At 37.2% G+C, this 24,228-nt stretch overlaps 2 protein-coding genes across 11 annotated transcripts in view; one reads left to right on the top strand and one right to left on the bottom strand.

Moving 5' to 3' along the window:
• EPS8 (EGFR pathway substrate 8, signaling adaptor) overlaps positions 1-24,228 on the top strand; it is a 247,205-nt gene that overhangs the window by 197,088 nt on the left and 25,889 nt on the right. For all 10 annotated transcript variants that reach the window (XM_082850613.1, XM_082850621.1, XM_082850619.1 and 7 more), the window contains 8 exons: positions 34-160; positions 1,893-1,981; positions 2,359-2,433; positions 8,148-8,296; positions 10,946-11,129; positions 18,011-18,144; positions 21,889-21,988; positions 22,824-22,967. In XM_082850613.1, coding sequence (XP_082706739.1) covers positions 34-160; positions 1,893-1,981; positions 2,359-2,433; positions 8,148-8,296; positions 10,946-11,129; positions 18,011-18,144; positions 21,889-21,988; positions 22,824-22,967 — 1,002 coding nt within the window. The remainder of the gene's footprint in view (positions 1-33; positions 161-1,892; positions 1,982-2,358; positions 2,434-8,147; positions 8,297-10,945; positions 11,130-18,010; positions 18,145-21,888; positions 21,989-22,823; positions 22,968-24,228) is intronic.
• On the bottom strand, positions 15,807-17,596 carry LOC309968451 (general transcription factor IIH subunit 3). Its single transcript, XM_082849720.1, has one exon. It carries the CDS (start codon positions 17,579-17,581, stop codon positions 16,652-16,654), a length of 930 nt encoding a protein of 309 aa, XP_082705846.1. The 5' UTR covers positions 17,582-17,596; the 3' UTR covers positions 15,807-16,651.

The following is a 24,228-nucleotide window of genomic DNA, read 5'->3' as shown; positions in this document are numbered from 1 at the left end:
TTTAATATTTTATTCTGTAATTTCTAATTCCAGCAAATCTTAAACCACATTTTGGATGACATTGAATTTTTTATCACGAAACTCCAAAAAGCAGCTGAAGCATTTTCTGAGCTTTCTAAAAGGAAGAAAACTAAGAAAGGTAAAAAGAAAGGACCAGGAGGTAAGTTGGATTTTCTTAACCTTCTAAAGACCATTCAGAATGCCAGTGCTAGGCAGAGTTTCTGCCCTTCTGAGTTGTTCAATAAGACTCCATTGAGCAGGGACCAAGGTCCCTTTTCTGGTTTTGAGATAGCACCAGTGATGTAGGCAGAGATTAAGATGAGCCTGGGGAAGAGTCCATTTGGTCCCAAGTTGGCTACAGTAAAGAAAGACTCTAGGACACTTTACCTAAATTACAGAGACTCTGAGATTCAGTAGTGACCATCTGTCTATAGTTTTCATTAGTCATTGTAAAAGTAATGTCTGTTAAAGAAAGTCATAGCACCATTCTTCCCATATTGGAATTTATTTAATTGTAAATATAGAACCTCATTATTTTGTTGAATAAAAGGATTGACTTTTCTCATTAAAATAGTTTAAAATGTTAGTGAATTTTAATTTCTTATCACAAAACACCAAACAGTACATTCGGGTCACCTACAAGCAGTTTTTAAGTGTGCTGTGGTTCAGCTATTTAAAATGACCTCAAAATGTATAAAATTATAATTATGGAACAAAATGGTATAGATTGAAATATATAAGGGAATAGTAAATAAATATTCCTTTTATTTCACATAACTTCCAAATCTTTCTCTAGCTCTGTCTATATCATAAGCATGTGACCTGTAGACTTGTTTTCTAGATGGATGGATGTGGATATACCTCACCTCCATACATTCTGAAATCAAGTATTCCTGCTTTCTGATGTCTCAAACCACTTACTCCTCTTGTACTGTTTACGAAGGGTATACTATCTTCTTGGCCATCCAGATTCAAAGCCATAGATTTTTTTTATGAGTCCATTCTCTAGCTTATAACCAACATTGATTTTATTTTTTCGGTCCCTTGTACCCAGTTTTTTCCTTTTTCATTTTCATAACTAGCACTGCTTCCAGCTGCCTCATTTTTTACCCAGCTTTCTAAGCAACCCTCAAGGCTTTAGTCTTCCATTCTATGAGGACAGTCTTCTTAAAGCTCGAAGTTGGTCACTTCATTCTTCTGCTGGAAAGCATGTTAATCCCATGTTCTACTGATATAAGTCAAACTCTGGCGGTTGAGGTCTGGCAGTCAAGGTCATTCACAATCTTAACCTTGATCTGCTTTTCCATTCTCATGTTTCTTTGCTTTTGTGTTTGTTGTTTCCTGTACATGCAATTTCCTTTTTCCATGTTTTTGCTAATGCTGTTTTTATCCAACCATGATGTTTTTCTTACCAAATTGCCCTGGAACAAACTTTTCAAATCCCATCTTAAAAGCTGCTTTCCCCATGAAACATCTTTAAGAATACATTTCCCCATCTGTAGTCTCCTTTTAAGCTCTCAGTTGACATCTCTCTGTTACTTATCTGATTCATGTCTTCTATAGATTTTAAGGCCTTTAAGAGTAACTTATACTTCTGTATAGCCTTCACTGTGATAAGCACAATGATTGGTACATAGAAGGGCTACAATATAAATTTATGGAATTGATGAGTAATCTGATAGTGTCTAAGGGTAGAGGAATCCATTTCAAATGTTGGATCACCTTAATTTGTTGCAGTCAGACTATGAGATGTGGGAGGGTAACTAGGTAGCATGATATCTGATGTGATCATCAAATTTTACAAACATAAATGTGTTTTTAAATTTTTTTCATTGAATAAGTTTTCTTGGAACTCTGCTCTCATCTACCCCTCCTCCCATTTATTTCTTTAGAGGGTGTTTTAACACTGAGGGCAAAACCTCCACCTCCTGACTTATTTATTGACTGTTTCCAAAAGTTTAAACATGGATTTAACCTTCTGGTAAGTGAAATTTATTTATATACAATTAAGAGAAACAAACGGAAGAGATCAAAGTCTAGCCAGGATGTACCTGATCAAATTAAGAGATTAAATTGTTGTTATAGATTTTTTTTTTGTATGTGTGTTTTGATTTGCCTTTCATTAGAAGAGCAGATTGCAAAAATCTGTATATCTAAGAGATTTAATCAGAAAAGAATGACTCCAGTCTTTTAAAATGAAATTCTCCTAATCTAACTCACGCTTGCTAATTAAGATACAAAAGAGTGAAACTAGTAGTAAAAACCTCTTCTCTGAGTCTATGTTGAACCTTTTTGAATGTCTGCCTTTGTCTCGATTACATCATAGTAATAGGCTTGCCTGATTTTTTAATGTTACAGGCCAAATTGAAGTCTCACATCCAGAATCCTAGTGCTGCAGATTTGGTTCACTTTTTATTTACTCCATTAAATATGGTAAGATTTTATTAATTTAAGAAAGTAATTATTCTTAGCATGTTTTCAACCCCACGTGTCTGTCTAGATTATCTAGACAGTTTTTCTTCCTTGCCTTGCATGGGTACTATTTCTTTTGCCATCTACTGTGAACACTGAGTATGTGAAATTTGAGAGTTGAAAAGAACCTTAGAAATCATCTAGTCCAAACACCTGATTTTATAGCTGAGGAAACTGATGTCTCTGATAGAGCTAGGGAAATGAAAAGAAATAAAGACTTATTGGATACTAGTGTTTCAGTATATACTAGTATGTAGTATAAATGGCTTGAACAATATAGAAAATTTTCTCTTTCTCACAAAATAAGCTGGGTGTGAGGAGTGCAATGCTGGATGGATATCTTTGCTCCGTGAAGTCACTCAGAGGTCCAGATTTCTTTCAGTGAGGTGTTCCTCCATCTCCTGAGCTATCTCTGATTCAATCACTTATTCATTCATTCATTTTTTCAACAAATATTAACTGAGAGCCTGCTATGTGCTTGGCATAGGAACAAAACACATAAATTCTTATCGGGACTTATGTTGTAGTGTGGAGGGGCAGTCAATAACCTAAATAATATATAAATAATTCACCCAAAATAAATGCTATGTGGAAAAATACAGCAGAGAAGGAGAACAGGGAGTTCTGTGTGTGTGTGTGTGTGTGTGTGTGTGTGTTGTGGAGTATTACACTTTTTGAGTAGGGTTGGTTAAGGGAACGACTTACTGAGAAGGTATCATTTGAGTAAATGAAGTGAGGAATGAGTCATGTGGGTTTCTGAAGGAAGAGAATTCCAGACAGAGAACAGCTAATGCAGATGCACTGAGATGGTAACATACAAGTCATGTTCTTGGAAGAAATAGGTACCGTGACTTGAATAGAATGAGGGGGGAGATCTCAACTAGAGGGAGATGAGGTCGGCAAACAGGAGGACGTATCTTATTGGTCTTTATAGGTGATTGTGAAACCTTTGACACTTTGGGAGGGGTTTCAGCTGAAAAGGATTGCTCTGGCTGCAATGTTTAGAAATTTGAGGGAAGAAGGGACTGAGCTGGCTATGGAAATAATCCAGATGGGAGATTATGTTGTTTGGACCACGTAACATTGGAGGTGGTGAGATTTCATTCTGGTTTTTTTTTTTAATTTTTTATTTTATTTATTTACTTTCTTAATTTTTTTCTCTTTTTTTGTGGCTGTGTTGGGTCTTCACTGCTGTGTGTGCACTTTCTCTAGCTGCGGCAAGTGGGGGCTACTCTTTGTTGCGGTGCATGGGCTTCTCATTGCAGTGGCTTCTCTTGTTGCAGAGCACGGGCCCTAGAGCATGTGGGCTTCAGTAGTTGTGGCACACGGGCTCAGTGGTTGTGGCTCACGGTCTCTAGAGCGCAGGCTCAGTAGTTGTGGCGCACAGGCTTAGTTGCTCCGCGGCATGTGAGATCTTCCCGGACAAGGGATTGAACCCGTGTCCCCTGCATTGGCAGGTGGATTCTTAACCACTGTGCCACCAGGGAAGTCCCTCATTCTGGTTATTAAACAGAAGCAATACGATTTGCTGGTAGGTTGGAAGTGTTGTGTGAGAGTCCAGGATATCTCCAAAGTTTTGGCTTAAGACTGGAAGGATGGACTAATTATTAACTGAAATGGGGAAGACTGTGGGTAAGGCAGGTTTGGACCAGAAGGTAAGGAATTCCCTTCAGACAGTGTCAAAAGTGACTTATATCCAGATGGAGAAATTTGCATTGGTAGTTGAATGTATGAATTTGGAGTTCAGTGGAGAAATCAGGCCTAGAGTTATAAATCCTGTGCATGCAAAGCCAAGAAATTGGATGATGTCACCAAGGGAGTGATGATAAATAAAGAAGAACAAGGGCTGATGGAGCCTTAGGTAATTTCAGTGATTGGAGAGTGAGAAGAACCAGCAAAGAAGAGTGAGAAGAAGCAGGAAGTCAGGAGAAGCAAAACAGGAATATCATGGTAGGTATTCTGTAAGCCAAACGAAGAAACTGTTTCCAAGAGGAGGAATTGAGATACTCTGTCAGGCATTTCTATGGTGGAAGCTGACTTACCTCCCTGTCCTTGTAACAGCAGTACAAAGGCAAAGAATTGTCTTTAAGGAGGTGACTCCAAACTTAGACAATTTCTGCTATTATCCAGTTGGCGGGAGCTCCCTCATATGGCCATCCCTAACACCAAAGGCATGTAGTCTCCACCAGAGTGACTATGTGTCCATCTAAAATGTAGGGGCTTCTCTTTCTAGAAGGGAGAAGAAGAGAATGGATACTAGGGGGACAATTATCAGTCTTTGGGAGGCCCATATGTGCCAGGTCTAGTGATATGTACATAATACAGATTTTCCCCTGGAAAACTCCCTTCTTGCACATGTGTTTTTTTACATAAGGTATAATTTTTGAAGATAACAAAATGGTGCATTGGGAACAATTCCTTCTGTGAAGGAACTGGATGTTTCCATGAGTTTGTCCAGCAAAAGGTTATACCACTTGTCTCATAGGCCGGGATCCAAGATACACATTTTCATTTTCTAGATTTTCAGTACCCAGGTATGTTCTTTTCTTATACATTTAATGAAATAGGTGCAGTAATATACTTCCCTTCCCATTTTCTATTTCTTATATTTGCAAACGGTCTAATAGTGGTTTTTCCAAGCTAACATATACCACCATCTTCTCCACAGGACAGCTGGGAGAATTAGCTGAAATAACATTTGAGTGCAAAAAGAAAAGTGCTGGGATTTGGGAAAAGCATGGCAACAGAAAGCAGACGGAACAGCTGTTGGCCTTACATACTGACAGATTCCAAAAGAGACTGGGCTACAAGTCACCCTTTGCTACAATTCCACAAGACCACAAATTTGATAGGTCATTCCTCCTTTTGTGGAGAGGGCAAGTGAGAGAGGAATGGAAAGAAGGCAGAATCTCTTTCTTTTAAATACTTCTCGGAGGACAGAGTTTCGTATTTGATGGGCCAAGACAGGGATGTGTGGAGTGGTTTTTTTTTTTTTTTTTTTTTTTTTGGCGGTACGCGGGCCTCTCACTGTTGTGGCCTCTCCCGTTGTGGAGCACAGGCTCCGGACGCGCAGGCTCAGCAGCCATGGCTCACGGGCCCAGCTGCTCCGCGGCATGTGGGATCCTCCCGGACCGGGGCACGAACCGGTGTCCCCTGCATCAGCAGGTGCACTCTCAACCACTGCGCCACCAGGGAAGCCCATGTGGAGTGGTTTTGAATGGTTCATCCTGTCAAAAGAGCAAATAATTGCTTTGTAGAATAATAATAGCAGCAATGATAATTGTTAGTAGTGTGATTATTTCCATGATTTTTTTTAAAGGGTAAGAATGGTAACTGTGAAGCAGATAAATTTCACTAATTTGATTTGGAGCATATGAAGACCATGGTCATTGAGTTCTTTAATCTTTATAAAAAATGGAGCAAATTCAAGCATTTCTCATAGGTTTTGCTTGATTATCAGAAAAAAACGAGACAAAGAATCCAAGTATCAAAAAGGGATAAATCTCATCCTTCTTTCCCCAAGCGTAACTAGACAAGACCTGAAGTAGAATATGAAATGAATATTGCTTGCAAACATAGGAAAGTACGTAACCTTATCAGCATGAATGTCAGAACTGGGTGATAAGCAATTGGAAGGTGAAAGTCCAAGCCTACATCAATAATTTATGAATGCTTCCGCACGTTGTTGCTATAAATAGAGTATCCGATTTCTACTTGTTTAGTTATTGTTGAATAATTGTTGCTTTTTAAGCTCTTTTAAAAATTAGATCAAGGCCATCCATATGCAAATAAAGTGATGCTAGCTCATTAACAAAATTTTTATTCTTTATTCTTCAACACATTTGATACTATCTTAGTTTGAGTGTTAGGAAGTATTGTTTATAAAGCAGTTTTTGCCGCCTCTTCTCATTCCTTTCACAAGTCTTTCACAGATCGTAAGTAGATATCTAGACATTACACAGAGTAGAACTATAAAATAGTGGGACTGGTTTCCCTAACACACAAAAATTAGTCTTTGTGATCAGGCTATGTATCTGAAAACATTGCTTTATTTTATATTTTCTTTTCTCAAAAATGACTCCTTATTAATGGTCTCCCAAACATAGTACTTCTTTTGCTTCTTTTAATGTTCTGTCTGCGGAGTCCCAGACATTTCACTTGGACAAGAGAGATGGAAAGGAACATTAATTCAGGGCCTGCTACCAGTCAGACAAAATTTAGTGGCTTTAAACCTTGAGTGTCCCTCCCTGTATCCTCAGCATCTCCACGCAAGCGTACCCACAGCACACACGCAGGCATGTGTGCCTACTTACATTCTTCAGAGGGAACTATGGCCCATAGCCTTTTATTTACTTTCCTTTGTTCCATTCCCTATTCCCACTGTTAAACCAAAGATCTTTAATATTTCTTTACTTCTTTACTATCGCTCTGTTATTCCTGCCTATTTATTAGAGTTTATAGGGCTTGGACATTAAAAAAAAAAAAAAATCACTATGCCAGGCTTTCAGGGTAGGTTTTGTTCTCAAATAAGGGTCTACCCACCTCCTTTATCCTTCATCTTTTCTTTCACTTATTCTCATTCATTCCCCTAACCCTGTGTCTTCTGCAGTTCAAAGTCAGATAAGTTTTGGTCCAAGCTCTCAAGGGAGGAGAACTGAAAAATAAGGCCCAAGTTACAATGGCATGTGTAGCTGATATGCATGCTTGAGGACCCCAGGGTGCCTCAGAGTTACACTGTGGGGTTAAGAAGGGCTTCTCAGAAGAGGTGATACCCGAGGAGAGTTCTATTTAAAATGATGGGGAAGGGCCTTCTGAGGGCTTGGACACAGCATGTGCGGAGACACAGAGGAATAATACAGCATAGCAGGCTCAGCACACCTGGATGACTGGAGAGAAATTGACTCTTGGTCAGGAGCCATTCAAAAAAAAAATCCCTTTATTCTTGTGCTGTATCTCTGGGAAGGTGAGATTTTTATAAAAGGCCTCTGGTTCCTGCTCTAGGAGATTACTGCTCCTTAACCAGGAAATAGCCCCTGAGTAATAATATTGGAGCAGCGTTCAGACACCTACTTATCATCATTTTGCTTATCAGAGAGTTGCACCTGTTTACTTGTTTTTGCTAATCATTAAGTTATCTCTTTTAAATCAGGGCAATTTCCTAGAATTAAATTCTGGGAAGAAATACCATAGATTCGGAGGACCACGTCTCATCTTTTCTCTCACCTTTCTCTCTGGATCCTTTATTTTTTATGTCTTTATAGGCACAGCCATAGACTTAACTCGAGCCTTGCTTCTCCCTAAAGTACTCATTTCTGGAACCATATTGTTCAAGTTTGACATAATAGATTTTCCAGTAGAAATACATATATATTTTTTTAAGGCAGCGATCATTAAATCAGCTGACTTAGAATTCTCTGGATAGCCATTAGTACTTTCCAGGCAACGTACAGTCCTATGAAGCCAATAGATAGATCCTGTGAAAGTTGTTAAACTATTAACTTTTCATTTTAGATGATTAGGCACCATTGGGCTGGAAAGACTGCTCTGGATGAAGATTTAATTTGAGTATATAAAAGCTGCTTGTTTTTATCATAGGTTTTTTTTAATCTACACATTTTGAAAATGTACAAATAATCATCATCTTCTTGCTAAAAAATGATTTGTTGCCATTTTAGGTTGTGCAGGCCACAGGAGGTCCTGAACTAGCCAGTTCAGTACTCAGCCCCCTACTGACTAAGGACACAATCGATTTCTTGAGTTACACTGTCAACGTCGATGAGAGGCAGCTGTGGGTGTCATTGGGAGACTCGTGGATGAAATCCAGGTAAACATATATATGAGTCTAGCATCGAATACCTATAATACTTTAAGTATTGTTCTTTGTCTAGTACGTGAATCTAGTGAGAGATTTATTTAACCTTCTATGTATGAAGGCGTAGGTGTTGTAGATGAAAAAGGCTAAACCCTTAAAAAGCTGGAGGTCTAGTGGAGAACATAGAAGTGTGCAGTGTAAGATACGATGAGTACCAGGGGTGACTCATAAATAAACTGCTGTCACTTGGCAAGATGGAGCCGTCAGGAAGAGGGTTTAGAGAGGAGGGTGCTTAGCTTTCAAAGAAGAGCTGGCATTTAAAATCAACAGATAATAACACTAGGAGGTATATGTGTATAAACAAGGGTGGACATACAGTGTTTGCTAGGCACTCTTCCATGCACTTTACATAGGTTCCATTTTTATGCTATTTTACGGGTGAGGCAACTGAGGCAAAGACAGGTTAAGTAATTTGCCCAAGGCCACACAACTCATAAGCGACAGACCTGGGATTTGAATCCAGGCAACCTGGCCCTGAAATAGATGTTTGTAATTATTTTGCTCAGCTGCCTTTCAGCAGGATGAGTAGGATTTCCACAAATACGTAACAGGGAAAGGGCCTGCTCAGTAGAGAGAGCAGCATGACTGAAGCCATGAAGCAAAAAGTCAAGAGAATGGAGCGTGAATGTGGGTTTAGCCAGAGTATAGACTTTGGGTAGTGGGGGATTGTGGAGAATGGGGAACAGAGGAATAGTGATGAATGAGGTGTACAAAAATGAGCAGGGCTGGGTTCAGGCTCCCAGTGCCACGCTAAGGAGCTGGAGTACGGTTCTGTAGGCTGCGGAGAACCAATAGCTTTGTGAATAGGAGTGCGACACAACCAGACCTTCGAAAGATCAGTCTGGTCATTGAGTCTAATAAGGACACAGACAAAAGTTACTAGAGGCGTGAGGCCCCTTGGGATGATAATGCAATAGTAGAGGTTCCTTATTAATCAGCATTCCCTGGGACTAGAACCATGGTGGTGGGAATGGAAAAGAGGAGGGGATAAGTTTAAGAATTGTATCTCATCAGTAAGGTGACTGTGGAAAAGAAGTCACTAACAACTGCAGGATTCAAGTTTGCTGAGCCAAGCAAGTTATAAAAATATTTCTCATTTCATTATATGTGATTAAATAATTTCTGCTTTCCTCATTTATTTGAATCTTTTTATTTCTCTCACTACTTAGAGTAAATCATTCAGTATGGTCACTTGGAAGTTGGTCTTCGTAATGCTTTTAGGCTAGTCTGAAAGTAATGGACCAATTCATATTTTTTTTCTGCTGTTCTTCTATTGAAATGTATATAAACCATTCCCACTTATATTTTGGACTTTGGTAACTGCTTGTGTGGGAATATGGTTTACACATGGAGTGGTTTACCAAACAGAAGATTCTTTAAGGGCACTGCAGTTGTTGCTTTTTTGATTGAAAATGTTATCTAAATTTATTTCTGCATGTTATTTCTATATTAATGTAGCATATTGTATCATTTATATATCATACTATGTAAAAACTGGTTAAATAGATTTCTTAAATCTATTAGATTTATGTAGGTTATGATTTTATGGTAAGCCTAGGTAGGGATCTTTTCATTTTTTTCCCATAAACCCTATTAAATTTATCAGATCTCATAGTACTAAAATAGTTCAGGGTTTTTAATTTCTTTGTCTTGGGTCCTACCTCAAAATGAGAAAATTAATGACTATTAGGAAACCTACATCAAAAGGAACTCATATTGTTAGCCCTTGACATGAGAAAATGGTCATTTCAGATCCTAATTATTTAGAGTATTAGGAAGTGAATATACCAACTTAAAAACTCATAAAGATAAAAAAGAATCCTAAAGGAACATAATAACCAGAATCATTTCATCACAGTAGAAGTATAATCTGAAGAATTAAATCATGTGTGAAAGATAAAACAACATATTTTAGCAGAATTTAATAATGTCTCTCCCAGTTATTTTTGTGGTTCATGAGTGATTAGGAGCTTACAGGAATAAGTCTCAGAGTTACTAAGTAATGAATGGGTCATGATTATATTACAGATTAGTACTAACTTGATTTTACTGATGAAAACCTAGCTGATCCATTCAATTTATAAAATCAGTAATGTGCTTCATTTTAGGAGACTTCATAACTTAAAAGATCATGAGCCTTAAGGATATTGTCTGCTGTTTGTCTTTTGAAAAATACATCTCGTATCAGGAGGCTTCATGATGATGGGAGGGGAGTGAAGGGAAAGACGAGGATCAGAAACGATTTGATGCTTAGAGAAGCTTATGTCCTAAGTTCTCACCAGACTTCTAGCTTCACATTCCTTTCTCAGATTGTCAAAGATGTATATTTATGTTAAAAGGTTGAATTAATGGAGAATTGAGGCAATGTAGCGAAAGCAGATCATAAAGTAGAATTCAGACTTCCTTTCATTGTATCAGCATTAAATACTAGCATAAACATGTTTACTTTCTCTGTTTGGACAGAAAGACGGCAGACTACGTGTGAATTGTTTTTGTTGTTATTTGTTTTTGTTTTTTTGTGGCTAGCCTTACTGAAGATCATTTTGAGCATGGAGGTGTTTCTTAATTTTGCTGTTCGTATGTCTTAATGTCCTTCTGCAGAGCAGAGTGGCCAAAAGAACAGTTTATCCCACCCTATGTCCCACGGTTCCGCAGTGGTTGGGAGCCCCCGATGCTGAACTTCATGGGAACATCGGTGGAGCCGGATCTCTATCAACTGACTGAGTCCGTGGCAAATGCAGCAGAACAGCATCGCAAGCAAGAAACAAAAAGATTATCCACGGAGGTAGTCTTTCAATATCATCTTTTGTGGGAAGTGCAGTAATCTGTGTGTTCTCTTGCAATTCTGATTGTGAGTTCTCACTTTACTGATCTGAAGATTGTTCTCAAATCAATGACTAGATGTCCTGCTGCTCTTAGGTACCTCTCACCTCTTTGTCATGGTGACAGTTGCTCTGTTTCCCTGTGAAGCCCAAACCCAGCCTGTATCACACCTCACAGCCTGCCAGCTCTGCTCCTTGAGCCCTGGTGATCCCGTCCTTTGGACTGTGTACTTTCCCTGCTTATCAGGGAATTGCCCCACTGCTGCTTGGTCTGTTCTTTCTATTTTCCTCTCCTGTCATCAGACCCTCAAGACAGTTCCTTGACCCAGGACCTTTAAGCCCCTCCCAAGCAGCTCTTTCCTGAATGTCCCATTTCTTTCTTTCTTTCTTTCTTTTATTTTTTGGCCTCATTCTAAACCTCCCAAAGTCCTATCAGCCTGGCTAGAAGACCAAAGCTCCTCCTGGACTCCAGTCCCAGGTCCAAATGATGACTTATAACACTATTACATCCTGAGGAGATCATAAAATATAGTGTATCTTTTATGATCTTTAGTAAGCTTTAGATGATGATTTATTGGGGGAGCAAATTGAGGGATTGAAATTGGGTATGATTATCTCTTCACATTCCTTAAAAATGATTTTCCTATGACAATTCTTGTTCTGACAGAAAAGAAAATTAAACGCTACCTAAAGCCGAACCAAACTGAGCGGACGATCACAACCCAAGGAGTTAGATGAATGAGGTCTAGTTTGAAGAAGCAACAGAAAATTAATGACTAGGTCCTCCTTGTAGTCCTGTTCATTTCCTTTATTTAATTCCTTAGATTAATCCTCTCCGATCCCTGTGGGTATTTACAATGTGGCAAATATGATATCAAGGAATGAATTAGGAAACTAGAGTATATCCTGACTTTCAGGGAGAAACATTTATATAAATTAAATTTCTTAAAATCGTTTCTTTCGACAATAGCCATAGTATTATGGAAGATTGCTTAAATTCTGAAACTTTAAAAATAAAGCAAATATACTTCTCTGAAAGTAATATTTTTCTACGGTAATTATTTTTTCCTCTGGCTGCATATAATGGTACCGGTGGATTCTGTAACTGCCCTTCCCTCTAACTGAGTGATTAAGAAGGTGACCTCACAGTTCTGGGTGCAGGTTAGCAGACATATGTCCCTAGCTGTATTTTATAGTTCAGACCTCATCACAATGAATTTTCCTTCCTCATAAAGGGAAACTTTTCTAGAGTAAAAAAATGTAATCAAACATGAAATTATGATACACTTGCTGTTGCCATAGTTATAGCTGAGTATTTTCAAATCATAGAAATTTCTAGTTTACAGTCCTCATATCTTAAATAAGAAAATATATCCACTTTATAATGCATGCCTCAGAAATTCACTTTTGTGAGTTCTTTTTCAATTTGTTTATTTAAAGAGAGAGTAATGTGTTCTGGCTTCCAGTATAAAAGTTTGTCTACTCTCAGAGAATAAGTAACTTTCAAAGAAGAATTATTGAGAATTCTTCCTCGTAATGAGTTATCATTTTCCTGTTGTAAACTATTGTCCATTTTATGGCTTAAGCACTTATTCAGAGGTTTGAAAAAAATGAATTGAAAAGCACCTGCTAGCAGTTCTATGGGACTTTATATCTTAAGATTTTGTTGGAAAAGAGACCAAAGTAATGGTGACTTAAAAATGTGTAACATGCAGTCGTCCCCAGAAGAGAGATTTTATTATACTTTATTGCACCTATAATAAATGCATTCAGAACAAGACTTGGGTGATTCAGGATCTGGTGGCATAGGTGACAAGGCATGACAAATATGGGTGGCAGTACTCAGCTTCTTTCCTTCCTCTGAAGCAGCAGCCACCCTGAGCAGTGTTGTGTAGTCATCACAGTTAGTCACTTGTCATCATTTCTCTCCTCCCTTCTCATATTCCCAGTCACTCTCAGGACCCAGTGACTTCATACTGTCCAACCTCACTGTTATGTTCAGAGCCAGGCAGAAGGTGTGGGTGATTCTGTTTCCTCAACTCCTCCCTTTTATAACAGCATTTAACAACAACAAAAAAATGGCCTGATCATGTAGGGAAGTGCTAAACTGAATTAATTAAGCCATTTGTTCTTTATTTTATTTTTTAATTCCAGCTTTATGGAGGTATAATTGACAAATAAAAATATAAGATATTTAAAGTGTGCATCGTAATGATTTGATATATGTATACACTGTGAGAGGACTCCCCCCCATCTAGCTAAATAACACATCCATCTCCTCACATATTTATCTGTTGTTGTTGAGAACATTTAAGTTCCACTCTCTTTGAAAATTTTAATTATATAATACAGTGTCATCAACTATAGTCACCACATTTGTATTAGATCCTTAGACCTTATTCATTTATAGCTGAAAGTTTGTACCCTTTTACCAACCTCTCCCTCTGTCCCCCACCCCCAGCTCTGGCAACCACTTTTCTACTCTCTGTTTCTATGAGCTTGACTCTTTTTTTTACATTCCACGTGTAAGTGATATCATGTGGTGTTTGTCTTTCTTATTTCACTTAGTATAATGTCCTCAAGGTTTATCCATGTTGTCATAAATTGCAGGATTTTCTTCCTTCTCATGGCTGAATAATATTCCATTGTATATACATACATACCACATCTTACTTATCCACTCATCTGTGAGGGACCCTTAAGTTGTTTCCATATCTTGGCTATTGTGAATAATGCTGTAGTGAACCTTGGGGTTCAGAATTCTCTTTGAGATCCTAGTTTCATTTTCTTCCGTATTATACCCAGTAGTGGGACTGCTGAATCATATGGTAGTTCTATTTTTAATTTTTTGAGAAACTTCCATTCTGTTTTCATATGGCTTCACCAATTTACATTCCCACCAACAGGGCACAGGGGTTCCCTTTTCTCCACATCCTTGTCAATGTTTGTTCTCTCTTGTCTTTTTGACAATAGCTGTTATCAGGTATGAGGTGATATCTCAGTGTGGTTTTGATTTGCATTTCCCTGATGATTAGTCATGCTAAGCACCCTTACATATACCTGTTGACCATTTGTATGTCTTTGGAAAAATGTCTTTTTAGTTCCTCTGCCCATTTCTTAACTGGATTATTTGCTTTTGCTATTGAGTTGTATGTGTTCTTTATCTATTTTGGATATTAACCTCTTATCAGATATATGATCAGGTATATGATTTCTCCCATGCTGTAGATTGCCTTTTCACTTTGTTGCTGGTTTAAGCTAAGGTATTGAAATGGTAAAAGTTGTTTATCTGTATTTGTACGTTAAGTGCAGTATCCTGATATATATTCCACAGGAGTAATATAATGCGGGTACTTTGACATCAATAGCAGTCCATTGGAGACACCTCACCTACACTGTCTGTGGATGAACTCAGCCCTACTCCTGCCAACTTTGTCATTTGAATTAACTACAGTAAATGTGCATTCAGAACTTTTCTAAAACATTCCCAATTTCAAATATTTTGTCCCAGTGAATCCATAAACAATTGAAATTCCAACGCTTTAGGGTCTGTTGTGCATCCACCATACTTCATTTTACCTAAGGAAACAATACAAAATTCATAGATGAACTTTTTTGGTTTGTTTCTTTGTTTTAGCCCCATAGCTTTAAAGCCATGCTGCTTAATGGGACCCATAGATTTCGGTTCTCCCTCCTGGTAGCCCATTAGGCTCATGTCTGCGTTGTGTTAACTGCAAAAAGAAGTGGTTCCAGCTTTGTCTTATCCTGGACTATTGACTCTCAGGATCAATGTGTTTTTGCGTTTCTGTGTTTTCCTTAACAGTAAATCTGATAATAGTGCTGCCATTTAAAAAAAATAAAAAATAGTTTCCATGTACATTTAAAAAATGAGAATAATGAGAGAGGGTGGTATAATTTTAACACATAGAATTCAGATGATTTTCATGTGATTAGTATTTACTTTGCTAGGGTGGTAAAGGTCTGTTTCTTTTTTTTTTTTTTTTTAAAGTTTAAATTATTTTATTATAAACATTTATACAAAATAAACAACAAACACAACTGTTAAAAATAAAATTTAAACAGAATTAGGCCAGTTCATAAAACATGTCAAATGAAAAAGTAATAACAAAAACCTTATCAGCTTGTTTGAAATTATTCATCTTTAGATATATGATTCTTTGTTTCCTAGACTTAAAATAGAGATCTCCATTACACATAGTTAGGCTGTGAAATATTAATTATTATTTTTAAAAGACAAACAGATTCTTAAAGGTTAGCAAATACTTGCAAAGTGATCACCAAAATCTTTGTGTATTTGTTAACAAAATTGAAAATGCAGAATATAAAATCTACTTGAAATAATCCAACCAAACACCAAATTGCTTAAATGAGACTCAGTTTCTGAGATGGTATCAAGAGAAAATTAAAATCTTATTTATATACAAGGTTGTATACACAAATAGGTCTTTGTCAATTTACTTTTAAAAAAAAATTAAATTGGCCACCATTCCTAAAAACGCTTCCTACACTCTGCTGGAATTTAAAAGGACTTTTAATAACTTCAAGGTTACATAGAAAAATAAGTTTTTTATTGTTTCAAATAATTTTTCTTTTGAACTTATAGAATTTTTCAGTATTAAGTCCAAAACTTCTAGAGAACAGTTCTCCAGTATTAATGCTTTCCCCCTCCTCATTAAAAAAGGGATGAATTCTATGTGGGGCAACACTTCACTGTACAGAATCCATTCTCCCCAAGAAATTCCCCCTCAGAACCCAGACCCTGGCTTTCACAAATAAGCTCTTCACACAACTGTTCTTAAAGAAAAAGTTCCCACCAGACTACTGCACTCACTCTCCTTACTCACTTAAAATCAGATTTTAGAGATATTCAGTGACAAACTATCATTTGGATAACTCTGCCCAAACATGTACTAATGTCAGACAAAAGAATAAGTATCTGCTAATATCTGGAGCTAAATCTCAATCTAGAAAACAAGGATTTTATTTATGTGACTACCGTCGAAGTGTTGACTCAAGTAACATGTTCTATCTTGATTAATGCCATTACTCCATAAATAGTCACTTTTTCCAAAACTGTGTTCAAATTTCACATCATACATTTCACAGTAAGAACCTAGACTTGGTAGGTTCTGACGCTTATAATCAGTCAGTACAGAATGGCTTTGACAAACGATCACCTCATTAAAAAAAAAAAAAAAATCACAAATTTGTGCTTTCTTCCTCCATTTCTGGACAAAAACCAGTCAGAAAAAATTTTAGGGTACATTGCATAGAATGACTCCCTCAAATAAATCAGCCCCCAGGAAGCATAGGATGAGGATGATGTTTTAGTATATTTCCTGTAAGAAAGTTCACTAAAATTTATCTTACACATATCTCTATTTTTTTCAGCGCCTTCCTAACAAAGATTCTGCCATGTAATTTCTATTAATAGCTCTAAGTGATGGGGAAACAATTTTTACTGTCATGCGGACATTTTCAGTTTCTTTTTCTTGGCCTTCAGTACAGGAGGGAGAGAAATCTTAAAGACTGTCTCGCATGTAGTGCAGATAGGACTGAAGTTGCAGAATATTGACAAGCACACAGAACACACGTAGCCGATTTCAATGAGATTTCGATGGCAGAAGCAAGCAGCCCGGTAGTCAACGTGAACTGGGGGTGGAAGGGTTAACTGAGACCTCTGATCTTGATCAGGAAGAAAAACCCACAGTAAATACTGCAGAAGGGAGGGCATCTGAGGCACCTTCAAGTACAGTCCCCCTGTGATGTCACAAGCCTGTTGGAGGAGTCCTGAATCGGAGTCTAACACACAGGCATCAATCAAAATATTCTGCTTCTGTGCTGCAAAGATGACATTCATGAAGTTCATATACTGCAACGTGCTGTCTTCTGCAGCCTTAATAACCAATATCCTTGATTTCATTTCCTGATTATCTTTAACATCCTTGCTCATTCTATGAATGTAGCAAAGAGCTTTGGCAAGGGATCCTGCCAGCAGAGTTTCTGTATGTTGACCCTCTATGTCACTCTTGGTCATTAGATCTTTGATCTCTTCAACAATAACTTCATTTGCTGCTGTTAGCAACTCATATTTTCCATCTTTGCTTCCTGAGGCAGTAAATTCAGAAGAAGCGTTGCCAGGGTCTCCAAAGAAGTCTCCGAGTCTGCCATTCTTTCCAGGATGTAAGAATCGACTTTCTTGAATGTGACTTGCTATCACAGCAAGTTTGTTGGAACGATTCATGAATAAATGAGAATTTCCTAGCACCATCACTGCATCTATGCATTTTGATAAAGTAAACTGAGATTCCTTTAATGCTTGCTTTCCCCACCAAATTGGGTTGGTATCAACTATGATAACCAGAAGATTCAATTCATCTTCGTCTGAGACCATAGCTGCCCGTGTCCCTCAGCGAACAGCCGCTTGCAGTCAAGCCAGGTCTGTTTCTTAAACATAGAAAGCAAAAGTTAAGGGTTTCATTGTTGCTGTTTTTAAACCAGTTTTACTTTATACAAGCTGTTAAAGTCTGCCTAATACCAAAATCACCTATTACTGAAATTCCAGAGGAAAGAATTTATTGCTTTTATACAATAAAAGCATTGGATATTTCCTGAATTAAGATTTAGTCTTTGCACTAATTACTTTTCTTATTATAATTAGGTCTTGGACAAAAACCCTCATTTCATAATTTATTGACATATAATAGTCAATCACTTGAAAATGAAACTGACCACAATGTAGTGGAGGGTTCTTGTTAACTGACGTCAGTGCTCATTCAAATAGTATTGGTGATTCTTTAATCTTTCCTCCTCTGTCTTTCAGCACTCCAGTGTATCAGAGTATCCTCCAGCTGATGGGTATACAGTATTCAATAACATTTATGGAAGAGGGCCCCATCTGGACCAAGGGGAAGCTGCTGTTGCTTTTAAGCCAACTCCTCAACGCCATGTAGATAGGTAACATTTCATGGGCATCATTTGGAGAGCTGTGGACGATTATCTCTGGTTTAGTGCAAATAGAGGTGCTAGTGTCTGCACTGTTCACTACTTCTTTGAGCTTTCCATCTATTGTTTGTTAAAATTTCAGTTGTTCCTTTATAGAGCTGGCTTTGATGAGCAAAGTCTCCAGTCTATAATTCTAACTTAGTGCAAATGCCATTGGATAACTTTCCATTTTTTAAAAGATGCCTCTGACAGAATCTGTGAATTAAGAAGAATTGTTTTGAAACTCTCTAGTTTGTACCAGATGGTCTCTAAGGAGCTTTCCAGCTCAGTAACTTTTAAAGGAAATAATTTCCATCTTTATCTCCCCCAATAAAAACAAACAAACCTTCCTTTAGATAGAAGTATTTAAACTAAGTATAAACTGAATATTTAAACAGAATCAATGCCTTATTTGCCATTTTTACCATTTCATTTTTTATATTCACTTTCCAGTTTTACATTTCATTTATTTTCCCATATTTTTCTCTCTCCAAAAATTCACTATAGGCAAAAATGGAGAATTGAGATAGGGAAGAAATAAATTGAATTGAAATAGGGTCACTTTTTCAATCTTGTTTGCAGTGTAAACTGCATGTGAGGTTTACATAGAGGCCAACCCATACACATAAGAGAAAGAAAAAAGGTGAAATACTGATAACAAGGATATGGGAGAATGATCATTAAGATGAAGTGGGGTAGAGAGCTTGTCCTACCCCACTTTGAGGTACTTTCCTACCTCAAAGCCTGTCTTACTGTGAGTGTTACATGCCCTTAATTTCTCTTCAGTATATTGTTTTCTTAATAGAATCTAAAGAAGGTGGGATTTAAAATTTTGGTTTTTTGTCAGGGATGATAACAGAGGTAATACTTAAGTAAAATGATGTGGAAATGATACAGTTATTATTCTAAGGGCACCAGTAACGTATTAAATTCAGTACAAAGAAAAGTCGTCAATGAATAATACATTTTGAAAATGCCAACATATCAAAGAAGTTTGAATTGTAGGTTCAATTTTTAGGAGATACAGGTGAAAATCAGTTTTGAAGTTTAAAAATTATTTCATGGCAATTCTTCTTGAGAAACTTGTTCTTCATCCTAGTACTTTCTTTTTCCTTTTTTTTCTGTCTTAGCTGTCAGTATTCTAGAAATTATTTCAGATTAGTGAAGGAAATTCCATGAAGGGCTATTCAAGTATATAGATCTTAAGACTGTCAATATTTAGCCAGAGAAATAATTTTTTTAAAAGGAGTAAATTGTATATCTCAGTTGCCTTTATGGGTCCAATTTCTCCCCTGGGCTATTATAATAGGAGCTGGATAGTTTAATAGACACCTGGATCATTGATGTTGCTAAGAAAATTTGTCATAATTATTGAAAAAACTGTCTGAAAGTTCTGGTCTGATACGTAATACAGAGGTTTGGAATTTGTTTTTACAGTAATTATTATTCATCTTAAACTCTGTTACATGCCAGGAATGCATTAAATACCATATGAAGTATATTCACTCTTCAGTGAAATTACAGTGTCATTTAGGGAAACCACCTACTGAATTTAGCACCCTCACCTTTGATGGATTATAGTTTGCTGCTATTCAAAAGCAATTCATGTTTTAGAGACGTCTCAGATTATTGCCATCTCTGTGTCGACTCTGTATCAGCTGGGTATCTGTAACTCCAAATCAGAAATGGAGACCATGCATTTTGATATATTCTAGATCTCTTAAGAAACTTTGGTACATCTGAAAACTCACAGAGTGTGATTTTCAGATTGATAACTATGGTCAGTGTCACACCCACATTTAATCTATAGAGGGCAAGAAACTATAAACCATAAATATTTGTAAATTCTAAAGCACTTTGCAAGTGCATGCTGGGCAGTCACTTCTGAGACATGCAAGATAGCAAAGACTTCAACGAGAACTACAGTCAACTTTTCTTTTAACCAACCCACTGATTGATATACACAGTGGCAGAGAGTTATTCTTCCCTTTGCTAAACAGTACATTCAACTCTCTGTTATCAGCAGTGATTTGGAGAGAAGAACATGAGGGAGGAGAGAAAGATAGAAAATTGAAGGTACTACTGTTTTGCTAACCTTTGGAGTGATTGAAACACGTTTCCCCCTCAAATGAAATTTTAATGGAACGTGATCATATAAAACTAGAGATAGGGGTAAGAAGTCCATGGAACACAGTTTAAAATTTATTATTGTTAATAATATATAATAATTATTTGGCCATAATTTCACTTTTTCCACATTTTCTTAGTTTTTTAATATACCAAAAATTGCCAATATGGTTTACAGGCTATGATTTTCCTTTGTTCCTGTTTCTCTTCTCCTGGAGTTACTATCCAAGAGGTAGCAGACTACCTATGATGACAAGATATACTGTGCCCACAGCTGTCCTGCAGGCCCCGCTGTGACTCAGTATTCCAGACAATCTTGGTGGGCAGCAAGCAGAATGGCCACTTGACAGAGGAAGGATGACCAAACATCATTAGTGCCTTCCTGCTTTTTCTCTTACAAAGGAAATGTGGGGATGTAAATGGAGGAGAAGATTAGGGAGTAAAATTAGTTAAAAAATAATTAAAGTTATTATTTCATTATTGAAACGAAGAGAATATTATTACGTTGTTGATATACCAGGTTTTATTATATTATATAAAAGTATTTTAAAATTATGTTGTTAAATCTATTAATGGCCATTTAATGATTAAAAGAAGTATTTTGGGGCTTCCCTGGTGGCGCGGTGGTTGAGAGTCCACCTGCTGATGCAGGGGACACGGGTTCGTGCCCTGGTTTGGGAAGATCCCACATGCCACGGAGCGGCTGGGCCCGTGAGCCATGGCCGCTGAGCCTGCGCGTCCAGAGCCTGTGCTCCGCAACGGGAGAGGCCACAGCAGTGAGAGGCCCGCGTGCCGCAAAAAAAAAAAAAAAAAAAAAAAAGAAGTAGTAGTTTATTTTTAAAGTTTTCTTTTTTAAAAAAATACACCTGTTCTTACTCTTACTCTTAAAATAAGTTTATAGTGAATTAATTAACAAATTAACCAAGAAGTGTTATTGCTTAACCCATTAACAAATTAACTAAGAAGTGTTATTGCTTAACCCATTAACAAATTAACTAAGAAGTGTTATTACTTAACCCATACCTTCCTTTGCAATTTGGATAACTGGACAGGGCTTTCCTGAATATTGACACTTAGTCATAATTTTTTCATATATATTTGGTTAATGAATTGAAGACATTGCTTGGATTAGTGAAATCAACATATAATTTAAATTACCACTTTGGACATTATGTTTAGTCTCCTTTAATTTTATGAAAAATGGTAACATCAACCATTATCCTGGTTCTTTCATGGTAGAAATGCTGGCTAACAAAGCAGTATCCAGTATTTGGATATTAGATTTAATAGACAAAGAATTCATGGATTTGCATTCTAGATTTGGCTTAGCACTAACTAGCTTTGTAATTTTGCATTATTTATTTTTACCCTAGCCATAGTTTGTTCATTTTAATGGTAAAATCTCCAAAATATAATCAAGTTAAGTACTCATATTCTCATACTCTATAAAATATAATAAAATTAACCACTATCTAAGTAACTTGTCCAAATGGTTTCTGATAGGCACTGGCATGCCTTAGTGTTTCACTTCTGCTTTCAGGCTTTAGGAAAAGCTAGCAGAGTGATTATCTTTTTTCTTTCTTTTTGTAGAAATTATGATCCACAACCCAAGAAATATGCCAAATCCAGGTATGACTTTGTGGCAAGGAACAACAGTGAGCTCTCAGTTCAAAAGGATGATATCTTAGAGGTAATAGAATTTTACCTTTTTTATACTCTTAATAAAGTGGATTTATTGTATTCCTTTTCTGGTATGTACCTAAACCTTCCTCAGAGAAACGCTGAGGTCAAGAAATTATTCTTCAGTGTTATTTTGTTTTACCAAGGATACACAGCATATTATAGATACCTATATCTGTTTAGGCGGGGTAGCTCCTTTATCTGTTTTTTGTTTCTTTGCGGGGGGGGGGGGGTGGATTTCTTGGCTTACTTTGCTCTCTTCCTTCTTCTGGCCTTTATTCATTCTGGAATCAAGGCTGGTCATCTCTTCAAATGTTGATGCACCATAATATTTTAATAAGAGAAAACATTTCCTCCTTCCTATTTTAGGACCCTTGCACAAATGTAACCAGCAGTGAGTGTGCTAATGGTTTTGGGAACAATCTCCCATGACTCTCAAATTTCTTTCTTCAGTTATAACTGAGACTTCATCTTCTTTAATATATAATATGGCATAGTTACAATAGTAAAAAAAAAATGTTTTTATACCTTTCCTCTCTATTCTAAGGATGGAGACAATAGACCTTTTCCAAGTAACTCATCTTAAGTACTTCAGATACCGCAAATGGCTAAGCATTCTTGGGAGGTAATATGGACCTTGGGTAGAGTGGTACCAAAGCTGTTCTATACTAGTAATTGTAATTCTTAGTGTAATTCCTGACAATCATTTAACCCACAGTATGTTGATGCTGAGTCAGCGTATTAAAAGTGAAAACATTTTCTTGGTCTAAGAATAAAAATCGAACTTCCCTCGTAGTTCGGTTTTGGTACACAAATGCCGCCTTTATTTTCTTGCATGATGACAGATCCTTGATGATAGGAAGCAATGGTGGAAAGTTCTAAATGCAAGTGGAGATTCTGGATTTGTGCCAAACAACATTTTGGATATCGTGAGACCTCCAGAGTCTGGACTGGGGCGTGCAGATCCACCTTACACGCATACCATACAGGTAATTACAATTTTTGAGCAAAATTTAAGTTTTTCGAATTTTCAAGTTCATCTTTCCTAAACAGGACTTAAACACTTTTTATGTGTTAGTCATTTTGAGATTTAATTGGCTGTATAATTTATACCTTTTTCCTAAGGCAACAGGGGGACAGTGGCTAGGGACATAAGGAAGAATTATACATATGTTTTTCTGATTTACTTCTTCAGGAAATTGCTCAAAATGTTTATCTCAGTGACTGTTCCTCTGAATGCTATGTTTTTCTACCCTATAATATTTTTGACATTTGGAGAAATAGTATTTCTGCCTCTTTACTCTTACCCAGAGCCCTCCTACCCAAGGGGCCTGATAGAGGATGGCCCTGAGACAGTGGCTGGAGTGTGTACCAGTTCATCTTCACCAGCCTTTGCTCTCATCCTCTATATAGACTTTGATTATAGCCTGTTTGCTTTCAACTTTCCAACTACCGAATCCTAATCCTTTTTTAAAAACTGCCTTCACATGGTAGACCCTCCACCCAAGTTTCAGCGCCATTATCTTTCTTCAGATGTGGTAATCACAAGAGACCAGGGCCGCCGCCATGTGCTTTTGAATCTGTGACAGGATCTCTAGAATCACACCTGCCGGCAGAGACGGAATGGATGGACTGTCCCATGCTTAGCCTCTGAACCTGTGGAAGCTACTTTCTCATGCCCCCAGGAAAATTCTTTTCATTTTCAGAATCTTGAGCAAAAGATCACATCTGACCCCATAATGATGTCATAAATTTGCGCAGAAGCTGCAACTGCATAGAATATGCAGTGAAATAGTGAAATTTCATGCCTAGGCTAAGTAAAATGCAGACTGTCCAAACCTAGAACTGTGGTCACGGGCTGCTATGACCATTCTGTAAGGATTTCTGCCTCCTCATGGCATTCAAGCCCAGCGCAGGCCCTGCACTTATCCAGAGAGACTTCTGGCCTTATTAGAATTCGAGAATCAAGGAAACATTTAAAATAAAGGATTGATGTACAATTTATAGATCTTGATCACTTAAAGCGGTGGCAGTGGGAATGCTGTTTGCTGTGCTTATGTTTGGGCTGGCCTGATGTGCATATATATTATGTACTTATGTTATGTTCATCATTTGTCATTAGCTATTGATGCCAAAGAAGGAGTTTGAGTTATTCAAGGTATGGTCTACTCCATTTCCCATGGATTTTTGAAGTGAATTTTCTAACTTAGACTTAATACCTTTTTCTTTCCTAAGTTCTATCTTTTCTGA

The sequence above is a fragment of the Leucopleurus acutus genome (genome assembly GCF_964270905.1).
Source record: "Leucopleurus acutus genome assembly, chromosome: 11".
In the NCBI taxonomy this organism is placed as follows: Eukaryota; Metazoa; Chordata; class Mammalia; order Artiodactyla; family Delphinidae; genus Leucopleurus; species Leucopleurus acutus.
The sequence above is the reverse complement of the archived record's forward strand: the minus strand, read 5'-3'. Positions and strand labels throughout refer to the sequence as shown.